The following is a 15261-nucleotide window of genomic DNA, read 5'->3' as shown; positions in this document are numbered from 1 at the left end:
TGGTGGTGGTAGTTTGGATTTATACCCCACCCTTCACTCAGTGTCTCAGAGTGGCTTACAATCTCCTTCCCTTCCTCTCCCCACAACAGACACCTTGTGAGGTAGGTGGGGCTCAGAGAGTTCTCAAAGAACTGCTCTTGAGAGAACAGCTCTGAGAGAACTGTTCATGTGGAGAAGCGGGGAATCAAACCCAGTTCTCCTGATTAGAGTCTGCCACTCTTAACCACTGCACCACATTGGCTCTCTCTTCCACTACACTGGAAGACTCTGTAGGCTTTATACTTCACTCAGTGGAGGATACATGCCGATATTAAGCTAAGTGAACAGCCTGATTTGGTATCAGAAAGTCTCATATGTCCAACAGAAAAAAAACCTGTAGACATTCATTGCCTCCATAGCTGAACTATATTAGAACAGTGATATTGTAAGACCAAAAACCAGTGGAAGAACAGAAGTCCTCTGCAATTGATGCGGACACTCTTCCCACTGCCAGTGCCTGCCAAGACGCATCATGAATTTGAACAAGTACAAAGTCTAGTGGAAAGAGCTGTGGCTCCTCCTCTCCCGTTTCTCTCCTTTCATGCAAGGCTAAATGATTTACTTCAGACCGTGCTTTGTCAGGGCCTGAATGCTGCTTTCCAGGTTATTCTTCTCTAAACTGTTTATGTTAACGTTTGAATAGAAGGACAATTTGGGAAGCTCACATCAGGCGCCCGGCAAAATGTACTGACAATCTGGCAGAAGATCCCCATGCATTTCAAACATTTAATTGCTTTTTTTATCATGGGGAAATTAAACCTGGACATAAAGGTACTCTGCAAGATTATCCAGTTTTTGGAATTTTCTGTTTATTTTGTGTCAGCGGCAGCATCTGGCTTCAAGGTAGTCTTTGTGTTGCTCCCTTCATGTTTTTTTTTTTCTTGTGGCTCTGGCACATTGCTTTCTCTTCTTCTTTCCCCCCTGAACATGCTGATTTACAGAATCATAGAATCACAGAGCTGGAAGGCGCCATACAGATCATCTCGTCCAACCCCCAGCTCCATGCAGGATCAGCCTAAGCATCTCCAACAAATAATCATCCAGCCACGTTTCGAAGACAGCCAACGAAGGGCAGCTCACCACCTTCCTAGGCAGCTGGTTCCACCTTTGAACTGTAAAAAAATTGTTCCTAATATCCAGCTGTACTTTTCTGCTTGTAATTTGAGTCCATTGCTCCGGGCCCTATCCTCAGCTGCCAAATGGAACAGCTCCTTGCCCTCCTCCAAATGATAGACATTCAAATATTTAAAGAGAGCAATCATCTCCATCCTTAATCTCCTTTTCTCCTGACTGAACATTCCCAAGGCCCTCAGCCTTTCCTCAGCTTTGCAGCACTGGATGCCAACAAGAGACAGATTGTTTCCAGCTGTAGCCAGTTGGACATTTTCAGAGAAAGGACACAGGAGGAGCTACAGCTCCAAGCAGGGGGAGAGAGAGCTGGAAATAATTCAGCATTTTGGGGTATTGCTTTGTAGTCTTAAAATTGTCCCTGGATCACCCATACAATTGGAGTCAATAAATCATTCCTAGTTATGACCAGAAATGGCTTATATTTGAACAGTTATCTAATTGTGGTAATCCTCTACAGATGTGTAGACTGATAAGTGATTTGTTCTGCAATTTTACTCCTGATAGAGAAAAAGCATCAAGCAATGCAAGACTCTTCCATCACAGAAACATAATATGTGAAGTAGTTATTGGGCAACCAAAGCCAGCAGATGTGTGTATGTGTGTGCTTGTAATCTCCAGGGGCCACATGAGGCAAACGGGAAGCCTATAAACTCAGTATTGTTGTCTTGTTCCCGTTGGGACTCTCAGCCATTCCAGGTGAGTTTTTTCCCCAAAAAACCATGATTCTCCTGGCCTGAAATGTCAGGAGAGGCTGGAAGCCCAATCTGGTTCTACTGAAAATACCTGCTGTGGTTTGTCATCATGGCATCTTTTCGCTGGTCATATGGTCTGGGAGGAAGTTAGAACCTGCAGTCTGGGGGCAGAGATGGATGACCCATGGTGCCCAGCCATCTATCTCCTGCCTATTATTATATTACCATGAGGACCTGCTCATGGTTGGTTCCACACAGAGCTCTTGCTCCGTAACACCACCATGAAACCATAGCGGTTTTAAACTGGGCACCCACTTCCTGGTTTTCTCCCAGCTCCACTGTGTGTGCTTCCAAAGTCTGCTGTGCTATGATCTTCCCTGGAAGATCATATTCAAAGAAAGTATGGGGAAAGTATGGACAGGAAGGTGCAGACCTCCATATAGCCCACCCATCTGAGTAACCCAGACTGTTTCCCCATTAGCCTCACCCTGTTCTCACTCTCCTCTTCTCCACGGGGCTTCCGTCAGATTTTGCACAAGCTGCCCCGAGGCTGCAACTCACTCTGACTCTTTCACGCAGCAAACAAGATCCTCCAAAAACTGGTTTCTGTTTGCAGCGCAGAAGAAGCGAAGAGAGTTGCGGCCCTGGGGCAGCTTTTGTGAAATCCAATGGAAGCCCCATGGAGAAATGGAGAGTGAGAGCGGGGTAAGTCTAGTGGGGAATTGGTCCCACTCTCAGTCCCAATTGACCTGTCTCAGGAAACCAAAGAATGGGAGAAAAATGGCCTCCACGTAATGATTCTCTAGGAATTTTCCTTAATCTCTATGGTTAAAACCATACAGTCTAGGGGAGGCAGCCAGCAGCATCGCCTGGAAATGACATCACAAAACCCTCCCCTCCCCAGGCATCACTCCAAATCCCCCAGCATTTGCTGAGCCAGATTGGGAACTCTATTTCCATGCCTCTCCAGTTGCACCCAGCGCCAACTCCAGCACCAGTTCCTACCCCCTATTACTGGCAGGATTTTCTTTAAAAAATCATATTGCCTTTGGAATATTCCTACTAATATATATTTTTAAAAAAATAGCAGAAGATGAGCTGCAGACAGCATGGAGAGGGAAATGACAGAGGAAATCACCAGGCAAAGGCTCTGCCTTTGCATCCGAGTTGGGAATGACAGCAAAACAGGGAATCCCTTCTGTGTGGAAGTATCCCATATGAAGATTGTGATGGTTGACTTAACCAATGCTCTGGACAGAGCATTGATATGATTCTTTGGTGCAGGTCTCCCATCTGTATTTCTAATTCCTGCCTTGGAGACTCACTGCTTTGATTTCTAAAGGAAAACAGTCTCACCATAGCCACAGTCTGTCCTATTTTGAGATGGTGAGGTTACAAGACAGCAAACAGCATGCAATGGCGGGAGGGCAGCAAAGACGCCACAAGAGACTCATGTGCGTGTGACTCTGCCCACCTCTGCTGCCTGTTCTACCACTCTGCCAGCATGAGTTGCCCTGCCTGGCTGCCTCCTGTCATTTCTCAATGGACTGCTTTGGGCGGGGGGGAGGGGAGAGAGAGAAAACTCCTTTGCCTAGGAATTAATGTTCCTGAAAGGGCAGTGGGATCATGTCTGCCCAGACAGAATGCTAAACAATGAAATATAGATGGAACACCAAGCAGGCAGTGCCTGGTCTATTTCCTTGCCCCCTACCAGTCTTTGATGCACAGCTCAGACCCATACGCAGGAGGCATGCTGAGCAGCTGTCCGGTCCACCAGCATACAAGGCTGTAACAGCGATAGCATCTCCACATGCTAGAAACCATGCTGAGACCTTGTTCATGCAAGAGATGCACACGAGGCGTTCCCTGCCGTACTGAGCTGTCTGGATCAGCCAGAAGGAGGTGGGGAGAAAGGGCTGCGTCCTTCAAGACAGATGCTATATGGGTCAAATGGAACATCTAAGAATGGCCACTGTCTTATGTGCTTAAGACAGTTTGGTGTAGTGGCTAAGTGTGCGGACTCTTTTCTGGGAGAACCGGGTTTAATTCCCCACTCCTCCACTTACAGCTGCTGGAATGGCCTTGGGTCAGCCATAGCGATTGCAGGAGTTGTCATATGAACATATGAAGCTGCCTTATACTGAATCAGACCCTCGGTCCATCAAAGTCAGTATTGCCTACTCAGACTGGCAGCGGCTCTCCAGGGTCTCAAGCTAAGGTTTTTCAGGCCTATTTGCCTGGACCCTTTTAGTTGGAGATGCCGGGGATTGAACCTGGGACCTTCTGCTTACCAAGCAGATGCTCTACCACTGAGCCACCGTCCCTCCCCCAAAAGAAAGGGCAACTCCCCCCCCCCCAAACAACAGCAGGGTGTCTGTTGTGGAAGGGGGAAGATATAGGAGATTGTAAGCCGCTCTGAGTCTCTGATTCAGAGAGAAGGGCGGGGTATAAATCTGCAGTCGTCTTCTTCTTCTTCTTAACAGAAGAAAGGAACAGAAACCTGCCCTTCCATCTCAAGTCAATAAAGTCTAGCTTTCCAGCCGCCAAAACTTTATAGAGGCATCAATTTGTCGCTGGGAAGGGGCCAGCACAGAGGGATTCAACCTCCGGCCTTACCGAGACTGATCCAGCCCAGCATCACTCAAAGGCATAAAGCCGACACCACCATCAAAAGTTGTAGCACATCCAACAAAAAGCCATAATAAGAGCTACACAGTCATCCTGCGTATGACAGAATGCTGGTAAGGTTTGCCAAGGTGAATTTCCTTTGGCAGAGGAAGAGAGATCCTTGTTTCTTCATCCAAGAAAGCAGTAGCTCCAAGGCAGAATGTCCGTAAACAGGCCAGAAATGATGTGGAAAGGAACAGAAAGGCGTCGATCCTGCCTGAATTCCCACAGGTGCAAGCAGGGGGGGGAGGCTTTCACCACCCTCCAGCCTACAGCAGTCCCAATACTCCCAGAAATGCTGCTACTGGGGGACAGCCCCGCTTAAAAAAATAGCTTGGGGGGAATCAGAAGTCTCCTGTGCACGAGAGAAATTGGCAAAAAAAAACCCAGAACACTCCCCCCTCCGTGCCTGTGAAAATTCAGGCAGGATCTAACCCAAGCAATACTCCCTCTAAGCTGCGGAGTCTTGTAAGCAAAAACTCTACTTCATGAGCTACTGGCATTAAAGTTGTGAGCTGCAACATAAATTAATTTGCTCTGGGGCCATTGCTCCTGAGCTAGGGCAAAACTATGTCTAAAAAAACTGTGAGCTAGCTCTCACTAACTCAGCTTAGAGGGGAAAACAAGGTGGAATGCAAGGGAAATGCACTGAACGTAAGGTGGTTTTTTCAAGAATATTTAAACCCAACTTTTCCTCTTGTGGCTCAAGATGGCTTCCATGATTAAAAACAGACACAGCAGAATAAGGACCCCATAAATCCCCCTTCCCATCCCACTATGTCTTTACAAATAAAACAGCCTTACGCCATCCCCTAAAAAGACAGGGTAGAAGGCACTAGAGGGGGGGAAAGGCTGTAGTGTTTTTTTTTTTTTCATTTTTATGTATTTATTGAATTCATTTATAACCTGCCTTTCTCCCCAACGGGAACCCAAAGCAGCTTATATCATTCTCCTCTCCTCTATTTTATCCTCACAACCACCTTGTGAGGTAGGTTTGGCAGAGATACTGTGACTGGCCCAAGGTCACCCAGTTAGCTTCCATGGCACAAGTGGGGATTTGAAACTGGATCTTCCAGATACTACTCCAGCACTCTTAACAACTATGCCACACTGTTGATGTTAAGCTTGCTGTCTTAAGGGTAGGCAAACAGACAGTAGCACCTAGAAGATCATAACTGGGGCACTGAGACCTAGGGGGAAAGATGGTCCTTCAGCGCTGAGTGGGTTTGATTGAAGTTTTGCCTCTTCCCCCCCTAAAGTGGCAACTTGTTCAGCAAAAATGAATTCCATGGAAATTCATCCTTCTAACACATTCTCCTGATTCTAAAGTTCTAGGAGACGGCAGCCCGCTGCAACGTTCTGAGAAACAACTTTCTGGCTTTGAGAAACTAGGCTGTAGAGGAGAAGAGGTTTAACTTAATGAAGTGTCACAGGAGAAAACGTGCAAAGAAGGAGATGAAAGACAGGAACAAAAGGCCAGACGGCGAAGCCAATAGGCTTAAGTCCAGTGATTCGTACTATATTCAACAATATCTGTGTGAGAGAATGCTCCTTGGGAGTCTGATACCCTGTCTTCCATCCAAGCCCTATTATTCATTAAAAAATTTATAACCCTCAGTGCTCTCCACCAGAGCTCATGTGGTGGCTTACAACCAATATCCCAAGGGACGTCAACAAGGAATCACAATAAAGTGAAGAACTACAGCTGGACATTACAAGGCTATGGAGGAAACCTGGTCTCGATGGAAAGGGAGCAGAGCAGTATTGGACAGGTTGGGGTATGTGACGGAGCTGCTCAGCAGGAACTGGGAAGTGCACCAGGAGCAGTTGCCAAGGGAGAAAGATGATGTGGCATCAAAGGTCCCACATGGAGTGAGTTTCCCCCTGTGGCTGTCACAGCAGTTGACCCCAAGACTAGACTGATGTGATGGATAGAAGAATTTGTGGGTCAAAACTGGAAGTGCATCTGGAAACATGGTTTTCTCCAGCACAGGCCAAATAGCATCGCCTCCCTGAGACCCTTCCAAGTCTACAAAATGGGCAGGAGACTCAAACCCCTTCCCCATGTGTGTCACAGTTGCAACTTTAAGTGGCTCTCTATCACCCTGCCTTAATTGGTATCTTAATTGACTCTCTGTGGCCCTATCTTCATTGTTGAGGTGGGTGGCACGTAGAGATACAGCCTTTTCTGGGGTAGCACCTCCCCTTTGGAATGCCACCCCCCCTTGAGGCTTGTCTGGCACTTGCTTTACATTCTTTTTGGGGCCAGGCCAAACCACATATCTTCAACCACATTTTTAATTAAGGCTTTTGAATCTTACTGGCTTTTTAAATGGCTTGCTTCCATTTAATAGACCCTTTTTATGCTACTTGTTTCTTTAAATATTCAATATCCCCTTTTACACAGTCAATGCCTTGGCTAAATTCATTTTTAATTTCCGTAAGAACAAGCATTATCATTGTTTGGAAACTTGTATCTGGTCCCGCTCCTTTCGATGCCATTTTCTCGAAGGAAAATAACTCCAGCTGCGGTTCATCTTCTGAATCAGTCTCTGACCTTGTTCATGGTCTGTTTGGGGGATTTTTACCACCTTTCCCCCCCCCCCCCTTGGTTCTTCCCATCACACAGACCTCATGTAGTAGATGCAAAACCATACCTTAATTTCAGTGCAATTCTATATTATCCAAAGGGAGTATCGGGAGAGAGAGCAGAGTGCGGCCAACTGGAAGTTCTGCTGCCACACCCCTCCATGCTACTTATTTCTAATGGCTTTTTAATGTGTGTGTGTATATATATATATATATATACACACACACATACTGTGGCTTTGAATTGTACGCCACCCTGAGCAGGACTTGAAGAGAGGGCATAGAAATATTCTAAATGCATAAATACATTGGACTGCACAAGCACGAGATTTAAGGATCTCACTTGCGACTGCTACAACAGACAGGAGGCTGAGGCGCTGAATCCAACCTGTGAACTCCATAGGGTGGAAACCAACCCAACACTACAGCTGCAAACAGGAATGCCTTTGACTGCCTGTGTTAGAGTGTGGCCTAAATTGTCATTCACGTCACATTTCTCTTCATCCTTCAAAGCTGCTGGACTCCAAATGAGGTGTAATGGCCCCCGTGACAAGAGAAGGGAAGGTGAGGGGGGGGGAAAGGAACTGCCCACAGTGCAGCCAGCAGAAATGGCCAAGATAAGAAACAAAGATCTGCCTGCTTACCCCTTTCGAATGACAACAATGATCGCTCCCAGGAGGATGATCAGCACCACTAGCCCTCCGGCGCAAATGCCCAGGATGAGGCCCATCTCTTCTGAATGCTGGGACACTTCCAGGGGACGTTTGCTCTCTTTGCAAGCCGCTGTAAAACATAAACACAGGCAAGTATATATATATCAAAAAGCTCCAGATCGTCGCAGTGGTTTAAGCAGAACTGTCTCCTTTCTCCACAGGTCATGTTCAATGTTCCCTCTAAACTGCAGAGTCTTGTGAGCGAGACTTCTACTTTGTGAGTGACTGGTATGAAAGTTGTGAGCTCCTAGCATTAAAGTTGTGAATTACTGCATAAATTATTGTGCTCTGGGGCCATTTTCCCTGAGCGAAGACAAAACTGTGTGAGCTGGAGGCTAAAAATCTGTGAGCTAGCTCACGCTAACTCCCCTTAGGGGGAACACTGGTCATGTTCCTCTGTACCAATCATATAGATGTTCCCAGAAGAAATGCTGCATCATCCATGTGATGAAGATAATACCCATAAGCTACACAGAGCCCTAATAAGCCTTCCCTCCCCTTCTTATGTGCTATTCAGACATTAAAGACTTCCTAGTTAGAAACAAACCACTATTTGTCATGTTCTCCCAACTGGATGAAACAGGAAACCCTGGTATGAAGGCAAGAGAACAAACCAAATTTGCCACTTTTTCATATTTGGATATCACAACAAACCGCAGTTCACCAGAAACAAGAAGACTTCAAAGCACCATGGTATAGATGAGACTAGAATATGTTCTGTTTTGTAACAGCCAATGGCTATACACAATAAAATTTTGACTGACTAGAATCTAGAAAACCAAGGATCATGTTCCTACTCTTGGAATGACTTCCGCTCTGCTTTCTGAATATACCTTTTCTTAAATGATTAGTAGCGTTAAGTAGTTGGGGGGGGGGGTTTAATTCCCTATTTTCTCTCAAAAACAATGGATAAAGTTTTGGTAAATTCATTTCAACAGGTAATTCCAGATGAGTTAGTCTGTAAAAATTGAATAAAATGAGAGTCCAGGGACAACTTTTTAAAAAAATTATTCCAGCATAAGTTTTTGTGAGTCAGGGCTGTCTTCACCAGATGCACTGGAGTATAGATCCATCAAGGTAATTTATATACACAGCAGAAGTTTGTGTGTGTGCATGCATGTGTGTGTGTAGGGGGTATATTACAAAGCAAGCCTGGTTCAAAACAAGATCTGATTCAAAGACTAATTGGTTTATACTGAGCAGGTGTTAGGCCTTGTTAAGACAGGCAAAACACAGAACCTGATGCAGGAGGATGTAAGATATGCAGACAGAATGGGAAGCTACAGAGGTCTAGCTAAAGTAATTAACAGTCATGAAGAGAGGGGTTTCAGTGAATAAGCACTGCCACACAAGCCACTGCAAAATCCCACAGACCTTTCAGTGTAGCAAATGCACTTAACAAGCAGCAATTTTCTTTCAAAGCAATATTAGGCGGAAATGGCCAAATGAAATGGTACAGTAATACTTCCCACACCCTGACCCTGGATGGCCCAAGCTTGCCCAGTCTCTTCAGATCTCAGAAGCTAAGCAGGGTCAGCCCTGGTTAGCACTTGGACGGGAGACCAACACAGACGTTCCAAGGCAGAGGCAGACATTGACAAATCACCTCTTGTTTGTCTCTTGCCTTTGAAAATCCTACAGGGTCACCATAAGTTGGCTGTAATTTGAGGGCGCTTTCCACCACAATACTTCCTATAAAACCGTTTCATTAAGCATTCCTTGTCCTTAATGCAGTTTTACTGTTGTTGTAAAACGGAGTGGGTGCCTTCACAGCATGATCAGCCCAAGCTGGAGGAAAATACGGCCAGGCTGAAAGTGATGCAGAACCACCAAAGGATAGCCCAGGTTAGCCTGAGCTCAGAAACTTATCAGAATCAGCCCCGGTTAGTACCTGAAGCAGCCTGTCTGATGTAACCAGACTTGCTTTCCAAGATCTCAGGTTGCTTAACTTAGGGCAGTGGTATTCAGCCCATGGCTTGTGGAGTGCCGCACTTACCACTAACATTAACCAAAGCTGTCATAATTACTTCCATCCCTGACATGAGCCCTTCATCTTAGGAAGGCTTGCAGCTTACCTGTTCTTCTGGCAATGGGTGTTTCAAGGGGGAAACCACTTACCAGCTACAAGGCTCACTGAAGGAGGACCTTGTCCACTTTTCTGAAACATGCAGCAGGTGCAACATTGGGGAAAAGTGCTCCAAAGAGCCACAACTGGCCTGTCAAAGTGCCACACGCGGCTTCCAAGCCACTGAGCGTCACTGGCTTAGGAAATCATTCCAGGACCCTTTTTATCAGATGTTCTGTAGGCCCTCAAGGAATGACCCTGGGACGTTCTACGTGCCAAACTCTTCATGATCATGAAATCCCAACTCAAATGACACCCGGCTCAGATCTCTAAATTTGCTAAGTCACGCTCTTCTTCTACTGGAAACCTTTTGCCTTGCTTTTAGTTACCGAGCATCTGACCTCACCGCTCAATAGTTGGAAATGGATCCCTGACACCTTCTACTGCCCTTGTGGAAAAAACCTGGCAGGTTCGGTCTATGTGGCTTTGGCAATTAGCAGTGTGAGAAAACAAATCAGTTGCTGCCCCCGGGCATTCATAGGGCAAGCCATGCCCTGCCGTATGTTCCTTACCCAACAGAGTGGAACAGAAGGCAGTCCAGTCTGCAAAGAGGCGTGTGTCATTCCCACAGCTCAGTGCGGAGAAGGCATGATGGAGTTAAGTGCCAGCAAAAGGCCCGTCCTCAGCCAAGCACACACAATGCCTATTTAATGTTCTAGCAAACAATCCAATCTAATCCCACATTAAAAACAAGCCTGCTTAATGTCCTGCTCCAAAGAAACAATCGGCCAATCTCATGTATAAAAGAGAAAAATTATGTCTTTTCCTCCCTCCTCCTGGCTTCTTTCTTTCCTATCTCCATTCGCCAGAGAACAGGCCAGGCAGCGACCACAATATTAACTCTATTAACCCAACACAAATTACCTGCTCCACAGCAGAGGGCATGGTTTGAAAGGGAACCTAGGTGCCGAAGAATATGTTCGTCTGGGATTGTGGCTAAGGACCACAACTCAGTGGGACAGCATCTGCTGTGCAGGCTGGAGGTACCAGGTCCAATCTCCAACATCTCAAAAAAAGGAGGTAGTAGGTGATAAGAAATAAGAGAAGCCATGTTGGATCAGGCCAGTGGCCCATCCAGTCCAGCACTCTGTGTCATCCAGGGGCCAAAAAATCCCCAGGTGCCATCAGGAGGTCCATCAGTGGGACCAGGACACTAGAAGCCCTTCCACCGTGCCCCTCCCAAGCACCAAGAATACAGAGCATCACTGCCCCTGTCAGAGAGTTCCAACAATATGCTGTGGCTAATAGTCACTGATGGGCCTCTGCTCCATATGTTTATCCAGTCCCCTCTTGAAGCTGTCTATGCTTGCAGCTGCCACCACCTCCTGGGACAGTGAATTCCATGTGTTAATCACCCTTTGGAAGTGATGATCTCCACCTCCACCTAAGACCCCAAAGAGTTGCTGCCAGTCAGAGCAGACAATACTGACTTTGAAAGACCAAGGGTCCCTGAACTGGATAACTCAAGCTAGTCCAATCTCATCAGACCTCAGAAGCTAAGCAGGGACAGCCGTGGCTAGTATTTGAATGGGAGACCACCAAGGAATACCAGGGTCATGATGCAGATGCAGGCAGTGGCAAGCCACCTCTGAACGTCTCTTGCCTTGAAAACCTTAGAGCAGGGGTGGCCAAACTTGCTTAACATAAGAGCCACAAAGAATAAATATTAGATGTTTGAGAGCCACAAGTCATGGACATCAGATGTTTGAGAGAAGGAAGGAAGGCAAATAGATGGGGAGGGAGATAAGAGGTGGAAAGAAAGCAACTTTAACTTTAAATGCATTCTCCAAGCTGCCAGCTAGCTTGGCTTGGAGAAGTGATTTAAAGAGACAAACGTTCTCCAGGATGACCAACGGGACATTGGGGACTTTGAGAGCCACGTAATATGTGCGAAAGAGCCACATGTGGCTCCCAAGTCACAGTTTGGCCACTCCTGCCCTCGAGGATCACCATAAGTCAGCTTTGATGTGATGGCATTAACTACTACAACAACAAAAACATTATGTGATGGGATGCAGCATCTGCTTTGTATGCCTAAATTCAATTCCCAGCATCTCCAGCTAAAAATTCAGGTAACAGATGATGTGGAAGACCTCAACTTGAGACACTGCAGGGCCGCTGCCAGTCAGAGGATCCAGTACTGATAAACCAAAGGTCTGACCCAGAAGAAGGCAACTGTGTGTGTTCCTCAAGAGTAAGAACAGCCCACAACCTCAGTACAGAAATAGCAGGGAAAGATAAGGCACACTTCAATACCCAAGGGAGTCTTAGTTTTGGCTAAAAAATTCAGAGGGGTAACCGCATTACTCTATTGCAGCAAAAGCGAACAGGCGTCTTGTGGCACCTAAAAGGCAAACAGATTTGTTGCGGCAGGAGCTTTCATGGACTCAAGCCCACTTCCTGAGATGCTCGAAATGTATGTGCAGCTTGGCAGATAACTTTCTTGCCAATTCCTGCTGTTGTGACTAGTCACTGTGCTTGCATTGTGCTCATTGCTTATATGCACCATAGCTTTGTCTGGAAATATCACAGACTATATACATCCTGCATTTTGTTACTGCTTGACCCCCACTGTTTATAAAATCCATCTCTATACCCATGTATGCATATCTGTCTGCCAACCAAAGGATATATTTCCTGCATCTGATGAGCCTCTAGTCTGGGAAAGCTTATACCATAACAAATCTGTTAGTATTTATGGTGCCACAAGAGCGCATTTTGATTTCAGCGCGTGGTGCTGAATGGTTGCGCAGATAGAACTTAACTGCGAGCAAGGCAGAAAATTCTCGCTGCGAGTCTCCTAAGTAGGGATACCATTAATTTTCTTAGTGAGCCTGTTCAGCGTTCAAACTCACCTTGTTCAACATGCCCTATCAGACTACAGGCCAATCAGGGAGATGTTTTGATTGCATTGAGAAATTCAAATCACTGCCTGTTGGACAGAAGTTGATTCACAGTTGATCCGGGGAGGAACAGGGCACCAGCAGCTGAATGGCTCATCGATTAAAGGGCTGCCTGACCACCACTGGAATGGGGCTGGGGCTCAGTGGAAGAGCCTCTGCTTGACATGCAGAAGGTGCCAGGTTCAATCCCCAGCAGCTCCAATAAAATGATCTGCCAATACGTTATGCAAAAAATCTCTACCTGAGACTCTGGGGAGCTGCTGCCAGCCTGAGTAGACAATACTGACCTTGATGGACCAATGGCCTGATTCAGTATAAGAAAGCATCATGTGTCCAGGTGTGTCCAGGTGCTCTAACATTCCTGATTGTAGCCATTTTATGCATGTCCTTCTGGGATTATTTGAAAGACTGAGCTTCCATTTCTGTTTTCTTATGCTGGTATCAGCATACCATCTGTAAGGACAGGCCAGCACCCCCTGGTTTGCCCTAGAACTGAACAACAACTATCCTGCTGGATCAGCCCAGTAGTCCGTCTTGGCCTGTCACATCCAGCAATGAACCAGCTGCCTTGCAGAACCAATAAGCCACCAAGAGGCTAAGGATGCTGGGATCTAGATGGACCACCACTATGGTCCAGCAGGGCTCTTCTTACATGCTTAGGTTTTAAATCTCCATTACCCCCCCCCCCTTAATATTCTGTACTCGCCACACACGTATACCCATTTTTCATTTCTCACTCAGCCACGAATTTAACAGGCTTTCTTTTCTTTTCTCTGCCCTTCCCCGAATCCAAAAGGGAGCAAAATATATTAGTCAAGCACGAGGAATTTTATTAAACACGCAAGGCCCTGAAGTTCAATCCCCCTGAAAGATGAAGCATTTACGTATTTGACAAAATTCCAGCAGCCAGAGAGAGAGAGAGAGGAAGCGAAACTGAAATAGACCCCCTTGATCACTTTCACTCACAGGAATGCCTCCTGGTGACCATCAGCAACACAATTACCCTGGCTAATACTGCCAGCCGCCTGTATAAAATGCCAAACATGTCCAGGCAGGTAAAACAATTGCTCATGCTACCAGCTTTGAATGTATGTTTGCAAGGGCAGGAGGACCCAAAATAGGACACGAATGTACAAAAGGGGGAGGGGGGGGAGGCTTTGTTCTTCTGTAAGATCCACAATATTCTCCATTCAGTTTTTCACCCAAAATAAATGTCTTAGTGCTGTGGTGGTTTAGAGAAATGGATTATGCTGCCATTTGGGAGGAATCTGTTTCATGTTGAAGCCCGGATTCATTTTTTCTACCAATGGAGAAAAACCAGCTGCATGAAAGCAGTTTGAAGATGAACTCTTTGTGAGTTAGCAGAGATGTTCCAGTTCTAGATCAGAAGGGTGTTAACAATTCCCCAAGAGGAAGTTTGTGATGCAAGCTGCCAGCTTTGGATAAGCTACAAACTTCTAAAGAACGTGTCTGACCTACTCATTTCCCAGCTACTCATACAAAATCTCATTTAAAACAGGAGATTTTGGAACTCATCACAGTGCTCACACCCAACTCCAGCTCATTTATGAACAAAGAACCAGACAGTTCTCACTCTTGTTTGACCCTACCCCTCTTCTTATTCCTCTCCATTGTGGGAACTCCCCATTTATGCCAAACTCTCTGCTTCCAGGTGTTCAAGGATTCTAATTCACACAACTGGTTTCTAATTCACACAACTGCCTCTGAGCATAGAGCAGGGGTCACTGGGGGGTGCAGGGCTAGCTGTGAATGTCCTGCATTGTGAAAGGGGCTGAACTAGATGACCCTTGAAGTCCTTTTCAGCTCTATGTTTCTATGTTCTTTTTTTTGTCCACATTTAATGAAAACTCTGTCTCTCAGCCTAGCCAAGATTAACATTACTATGAGGATAAACTGGAGAAGAGGAGGAACCTTTTAGGCCACCCTAAGCCTTGAGGAGAGAGGATGGGGGGAAATGTAATGCAACCTCAGTAAATTTGGTTGAAAGGCACAGAACACACAATTTGACTGAGTCTACATCTGCTCGATGCCAGAATGAAAACTTGGGAACTTATGTACACTACCTGGAGCTTTATGAGAGAAGAAAGGTAGAATACAAATGTAATAAGAAGTAGCTGTGTGAGGGTTCACAATAAATATCCAACAAACTTGGGAGAGGGAGAAAGAACACTTCCTTGCTGCTCAGCTGTAGGCTGGTTCACTGACAACCATTTTGTTAAACAGCACCCTATGGCAAGAAGAGCCACTTTGGTGTCGTGGTTAAGTGTGCAGACTCTTATCTGGGATAACTGGGCTTGATTCCCCACTCTTCCACTTGCAGCTGCTGGAATGGCCTTGGGTCAGCCATAGCTCTCGCAGATTTGTCCTTGAAAGAGCAGCTT

The 15261-nt window shown here is 46.0% G+C and overlaps 1 protein-coding gene across 12 annotated transcripts in view; it reads right to left on the bottom strand.

The window, feature by feature from the left end:
• PTPRU (protein tyrosine phosphatase receptor type U) overlaps positions 1–15261 on the bottom strand; it is a 495642-nt gene that overhangs the window by 139012 nt on the left and 341369 nt on the right. For all 12 annotated transcript variants that reach the window (XM_060257887.1, XM_060257891.1, XM_060257888.1 and 9 more), the window contains exon 14: positions 7763–7901. In XM_060257887.1, coding sequence (XP_060113870.1) covers positions 7763–7901 — 139 coding nt within the window. The remainder of the gene's footprint in view (positions 1–7762; positions 7902–15261) is intronic.

The sequence above is a fragment of the Heteronotia binoei genome, chromosome 17 (genome assembly GCF_032191835.1).
Source record: "Heteronotia binoei isolate CCM8104 ecotype False Entrance Well chromosome 17, APGP_CSIRO_Hbin_v1, whole genome shotgun sequence".
NCBI lineage: Eukaryota > Metazoa > Chordata > Lepidosauria > Squamata > Gekkonidae > Heteronotia > Heteronotia binoei.
This window is presented reverse-complemented; position numbering and strand designations above follow the sequence as displayed.